At 40.9% G+C, this 6,854-nt stretch overlaps 1 protein-coding gene across 1 annotated transcript; it reads right to left on the bottom strand.

Annotated features, from left to right (window-relative positions):
* Window positions 1–2,522: 2,522 nt before the first annotated feature.
* LOC116248042 (thaumatin-like protein 1) lies at window positions 2,523–5,822 on the bottom strand. The gene is made up of 3 exons (XM_031620609.2): window positions 5,450–5,822; window positions 4,614–5,304; window positions 2,523–3,041 (listed from the first exon to the last, which is right to left on the bottom strand). Exons 1-3 carry the CDS (start codon window positions 5,499–5,501, stop codon window positions 2,849–2,851), a joined length of 936 nt encoding a protein of 311 aa, XP_031476469.1. The 5' UTR covers window positions 5,502–5,822; the 3' UTR covers window positions 2,523–2,848.
* Between the last annotated feature and the right edge of the window lie 1,032 nt (window positions 5,823–6,854).

Below are 6,854 nucleotides of genomic sequence, written 5' to 3' on the forward strand. Positions count from 1 at the left end.
TTCAATTCCAAAAAATCCCTCGCTCTTTGTTCTATTCATAAATGGATGTGGATGTTATACCTCCACTTTGCTAATGAAAGCAAACATTGTGGTCCTTTCCAGTCATAATGTAGATGAAGACGCGCAACATGTGTGTGTACATGCTTGTGTATGTGAGGGGAAGATATTTTATGTTCTTATTGAGGTCCTTATAAATCAAACTTTTCTCCAAAACATAATGCAATTACATGTTGGAAATTAGTTCCTGATATATGCTTTCAAGATTCCAATCCAGAAGATGAGATATTGATCATAGATTCAAGTTGTTGACACGATCTCACCATTTTATGTCATTAATGAAATCTTCACCATCTCGTTTAAAAAGGAAGATATAAGTATCTGCAACGATCAATTTCTCAAATTCTAGAGGTTATAAAACCTTACCTGCATGTGATCCCAACAAGCTGGTCCAAGATCAAGCTTGATGAGTCCTCAGCAGGATAATCAAATCCAAACAACTGAAAATTTGGAAAAGATGGAGGCAAGGAAAGGGTATCCATTGCATTTGATCCTTGTCCAGTTGTTGGTGAGGTTGGTTTTGCATTCTATTAAATAGAAAACCAATTTCCATCATGCTCATTAAGATTTACATCTAAATTTTAGAAAAGTTTATTTATCATATATACTAATTTTACAAAATTATATTTCGGTAAAACAATAATTTGGCCCTCTCCATAAAAAATTCTTAGCTCCACTCGCAGTAAAGTCAGTTGTAAATGAGGAGTTGTAAGAGAGAATCCAAGGAGAAAGTGAAAGCACCGACACCCTTCTTCCCGGTATAAGAGAATCTATAAAAGAAGCAAATGGGGACAGAAGAAGGTCCAGAGTAGGTAGACCTAACAGTGGCAGCAGAGAGGGACAAGTTAGGAGGGAATCTCATGAATGAGAGAGGCAAAGGAAGGTTGGCTTTCGATCGACGGCCTCTCTCCTTCTTTCTCTAAGGTGGTTTACCCTGCAAAAGCTAAGCAGAGAGCGAAAGTTGAAGTTACTTTGAAAGAAACGTTGGTGCAAGCGACTGCGCGTCTGAGCGCAAGCAACCACATGGAAAAACAAACGTAAGCAGGCAGCATCTCATTGTCCGAGCGAGAGAGAGAGATGCCGTGGGAAGCAGCAGCCACCAGAAAAGCGTAAATGGCGGGACAGAAGAGGTCAGAACATGTAGCCAAGGCATCACTTCACTTCAACGTCAGCGTGTGAGCATGACATACCGTAGGATTCCCACCCACAGTTTAAGCAGAACAGCGCCAACATGATGACAGGATTCCAGCGGCCATCGTCCTAACTTACTTTACTTTTGATGGGAGACACCCTCGCTTTATATATATATATATAATTAACGATGATCAGACGTTTAAGTGAGACGGTTCATATAAAGTAATTAGATGGAAGTAAAAGAAAAAATATGTAAAGTAATATTAGATGACAGAAATGTTCATCATATTTATTTTTTTTATTTTTTCTTAACCTTCCATCATGTTAGGTCAAATGGTATATATGTGTTTGAATGACTATAAAAAACCTAGAGTCAACATTCAATTATATATATATATATATATATATATAATCAATTTTATAACATAAAAGAAAGAAAAACTTTACACTATGTTAGTGTTTCTTGAAGTATGCCTAGCATATGTGACTCGCTGTCGCTTAAATTTTTCTTTAATAAATCTATTAGAGCGGACATATGAAAATATAAGAATAATGTAATGGGAATTTAGAGACCAAGTTGACATAAAGTTCAATTTAAGTATTTGCCGATATATAAACCAACATGTTTGGTGACGAGTTGACTTTATATATATAATATTTTGAAATACGAATGTGCAATCATTTTTAGTGGCCAACGTTCGGAAAACAATACATGTAATGCTTGACATACTGGAAAGTAAGGCAAAAGTGGGAAACATTTTTTTTTTCGTGGGCACGATGTAAGGATGTTCATATATGGACATGGAAATCATGAAATCCTCCATCTTTAATCGGCAACCTTGTGCAGCTTCTATCCATTGGTCACAAAGTCCAAATCACTGTGCAATTCTCACGCATTTTCAAGTTGATGAACATGGCCCATCGGATGAGATTCTGATAATATTATCGAGAACCATCTAATTTGCGTTTCATCCAAAAAAAATTGACAAATAAAAGTCATAAACATACAAATATATATAGGAGGTGAACCAATCAAAACCCCAATGCATGTGATTAAACACGTGAACTCATGCATTGCATCGGCACTGTACTGTAAAAGGCTGAGAAATCCAAAGATAATGTGTAATATATATATATCCTGTCGGTGGATCAGATGTATTATAATTATAATATATATAGTTCCAACTATGTGTGTGTGAGAGAGAAATTCAACGACTATATACTATATAATAAAATACTCAGTAGGTGTGTGCGTTTGTGTTTAGCAAGCAGTAAAGGAAGGAAACTGGGACGTTGCACCAACCCGCCAACCGGAGGTGTACAGAGAGAGGAGAAAGGGAAAAAGTTTACTTCTCATTAACGGAACGCTTTTAAGACCGCCATTATTAGCTTCCCTTACCAATGCATATATATTTTCTTATTGCATCCTGTTGCGTGGTTTCATCAATTATTTTACATAATTCTTCTCCTTTCCAACTACAACACTGCTCAATCCCTGGCAAGCTGACGCAGTTTCATCATCGAGCTTTACTGTGGAGTTCTTTTCTCACAGGCCCCGAAGGCAAGAGCAGGGGGCCACTGTGTTCTCGAAGTCCATGGTCGCCAACCATCTTTAATTGGAAGAACGAATGATCGAAAAGAGAGATGGTGTCCCCCACTACAAGAACACGGTCACCGCCACAGTAATAATTGAGGAAGCGGCCATTAACAGTAGGCCAGCCCATGGAATGGCCCTGCATGATGATGACGCTGAGTCTGCCGCTGCAGTAGCCAGGCTTGCCAACCAGCCTTCATCGCTCAGCAGCACTCCTGTTGGTGCCTTTGGAGGAGAATCCTTTGACGATTTCTGACTGCAACAAGAAACGATTGATTGAGTTCACGTGGCTATCTTCATTGTTTAATCTTGTTAATCAAGTGCCAACGGGTTTGTGTAGCAGGCTGTCAGATGAGTAGCAGCAGTTGCACCAACGAGGTGTTTGATGATCAAGAAAAAACATCTCAAGGTGTATTTCGTTAGACAAATTTTTGTCTTCATATCACAAACATGCATCAAACACAATTTTTGAGTTTTTAATAACAGTTCTTTTTTTCTGTTCATCCTTACAGCTATTCGTAAATCCTTTCTTTCCTCATTTGCTCAAATATTCCAACTCAGCCTTTTGAAGCTACACTTGTCAATTGGAGATATTTTTCCTATCTAATGAAATGACAGGAATACATTTAATAAGTGAAAGTGAAAGAAAAAGTAGAAATGGAATGAGACAAAAGTATCTATCAAATAACATAAACTTATTTTGCAGAATGAAACAAGCATGGTAACCATCTAACCATTGTAAAAGTTTCGTCAACTCCGGAGTGAAGGTTTATGAACTAATTACTGCAAGTAAATTTGGTAAAATCCTCGGTAGCTGCACCAATTAAGCACCCACTTTTACTATTTTACATTTGAAATGGGCATGCAGTATTTTCCGTAGAGTAAAACAAAAAGTACTTCAAATGACCAAAGGTAAAGTTGGTATGACCAGTCAGAAAAATGCGAAAAAGAAATTAGACGAGGTGACCACCACCATAGCAGGAGATGAATTAAATTGTTGTTTAATCAATTGAGAATCAGATCCAAAGATAGTTTTATAATCAAGACGCTCAACTCCCCTCAAATAAAGTATATAGATAACTGACGGCTCAGAAGGAAGAACAAACCGAAAAAAAAAGCCTTCTCCCTTTCCGACATCTATTGCAAAAATGACTTGTACCAAAATAAAGCGGACGCCAACAAATCCTTATTCACCATTATAAGAGGCCAGGAATTGAAGCCCACTGCACCAATTTTATAAATCAGTCAAAAGCTCATCAAATCACAACCATTTTTTGTAATTAATGCTCACCAGAAGGCCTTCAAAACCCACCAAACATTACAATTTAATTGTACAATCTAATTGTATACTTTCAGAAAATTATACACCAAAAATCAAACATTGAAGCTGTTTGTCCTAAATCTTAGTAGAGAACTACTGTCATCTCCATGGTTGGAAGCCTGGAAATCCACTTATGGATCAGCTTGTCTACTCCACAATGTAAAATTTTCTCGAACTTTCACTCTTTATAAAAATTGAATCCAGTTGTAGCCGTCTAAGTGTTCAAATCAATCAACCAGCCTAAAAGTTGCTTCTAGGTCTATAGCTACGAAACAATATAGCGAAGCACTAGATCCCAAGCTCCTCCACAAAACAGAGATGCCAAATCAAGCTTGAGTAACTCCAAGTCCAAATCTTGAAGCATAATGTTTCGGTAATTTAGACACTTTATGAACAATTACAGTAAAAAAGGAACAAAATAACATAATAAATAAAATTGAAATGAAAATAAAAGAAGAAAATTGCAAGCAACTAAGGTGTTTAGACAATTCTATAGATTGGTGGTACCTGGCGAAGTTGGGGCAGAAGGTGATGGTGTAGTCGGCGTTGGCGCAGGTGAAGGTGCTGGTAGCGTCGTCGTAGGCGTAGCTGTAGGCCCTTGGGCAAGCTGACTTGAAAATGTTCGCGTAGGACGACGGCTTACAGGTGTTGGGGTTGGCGTAAGCACCGCTACAGCAGAACTCAGGCTTGCCGAAGGCTTCGCAGGCGCTCCTGCATGCCGCCCCCTTCCCGTCGCCGCCCGCCTCCTCGACCCTCAGCTCCGCCGGGCACCGGAGGTTGAGATCCACCGTGCAACCCGTCGCCCCGCACGGCCCCGTGCCGCCGGAGGTCGCCACCACCATCGGCAGGTTATACCCGTCCACCAGGCTCACATCGTAGAAATCCTGTCCCCCCGCCCCTCCCAATGTGAACTCCGCCAGCGTGGCCGGCGGAGCCGCGCCCGCGCCGTTGCACTCCACCTGGTTCGAGCCGCAGTCGCCCGTCCGGCAGCTGCCCTTGCCCGACCCGTCGAACTCGCATCCGGTCCGGCCCCAAAACCGGCCTGACCAGCCGGTCGGCGCCTGCAGCGAGCGCGACGAGCCCTTGGCGAGCTCGAACCCCGTCGTGGAGAGCTTCGGGCTGCCGGCATTCGACAGAACGCCCGGCCACACCGTGTACTCGCACCTGTTCACCAGCGTGAACGTTGCTCCCCTCGCCCCTGCACAAAAGATTTCGATATCGAGGAAGGAACATTTAGCAAACGACCTGTAAGAGCAAAGCGTGCAGATAGAATCACCAGAGAAAAAAAAAGAGAACAAGAGGGAGCACCCGTGATTTTTCATCTGCTTTGCTTTTTCATTTACCTGTGCAGATAACAAGTAGGAGAAGCAAGGCTAAGGGGAAATGGGGCGCCATTAGCGTTCACAGTGAGATGAGCGGCGATTCTCTGGTGAACTTGTATGCCAAAACGAAATGGGGATCGGGGAATTTGTGCAGATGAGGAAGATTACATTGGGGATCAGAATGTTGGTGGAAGGATGGAAAGGAGGAGAAGGCCAGTCGGGTTTAATGGGTGGGGGCTCTTGGGGATGTGGGGAGAGTGTGGAGCACAAGAGCCTCAACACCCATAAAAATCCTCTGCTCCAGTCTCCCACCACTTAATTTTTATAAGGTTCTTGCTTACTCCTTTCTGCTTTATTGAATACATATAATAATAACGATACACAGACACTGAAAGAGAAAGAGGATGGGCGTGTATAAATAGAACGGCTTTCTGCCTTTGTCCGCTCTCTCTTTTTTACTGTCCGATGTTCCAGGGAAAAGACTCAAATGGAAACGAACATGGCCAACTTTCATCTGTTCTTTAGTTGCATTACTTTCTCCAGAACTTGGACAAACACCAGAGATGGTACAAATTTCCTTTACTTGCACCCTTCTGTCACCAGTGAGCTGCTTCTTCTTAATTGCTCTTTAGTTTACTTTCTTCGTTCCCAAGAATCGCAGAGAAGACAGATATTAAACGGGGAAATTTTCCAGCTCGGTTTACAAGGAGCTAGGATGAACCAGTCATTAAATTTGGAAAATGAAATATAAGCGGCCGGGCCGCTAATTCGGTGCACTTTTTGCTCGATTCGCTATGAATGATTAAAAAAGTATTATATACATAACATATAAAAGATAACCAATATATAAAAACTATAAAAGTTTAAAAGTAAGCTCATTAATGGAAACACCATTCTCTAGGAAATAACTTGAGTAATGCTTAGTCAACTTGGGTTTCAAGTTATACAAGTGTTTGAGTCCCAATGCGTTTGGTGTAGTCGTTGGGCTAATATGAGAACGATTGCTGGTTTAATTTGGATATATGTAAGCCTCCTCGATAACCTAGGAAAGCATATGCACATGGAGCCATGGTAGACCAACAAAAAGTATATATTTTTATATTGACATTAGATAAAATTTTCCTGTTGATGCCTCTTAAAATTTATTACTACTGCTCAAAATTTTTATTTTTGCTCTGGGTAATAGCGGTGGATTTTATGTCACTGTGGTCAAATACATATATACCGGTGGCAGGACTAATTCAAAAAAAAAAAAAAAAATTGGACCTAAGGGTGTGATTAATGTGAGTAATTCATAGTTGGGCACTCGGCTTATGACACAACATGTTTGGGCTGGGCCAGTCCATTAAAAAGAACTCAGTAGCATAGCCTAGGTATTGGTAAGCCTGGGCACCAAGCCAGGCCGTCGACGGGCACTCGATTCTCG

This window comes from Nymphaea colorata, chromosome 2, assembly GCF_008831285.2.
Source record: "Nymphaea colorata isolate Beijing-Zhang1983 chromosome 2, ASM883128v2, whole genome shotgun sequence".
NCBI lineage: Eukaryota > Viridiplantae > Streptophyta > Magnoliopsida > Nymphaeales > Nymphaeaceae > Nymphaea > Nymphaea colorata.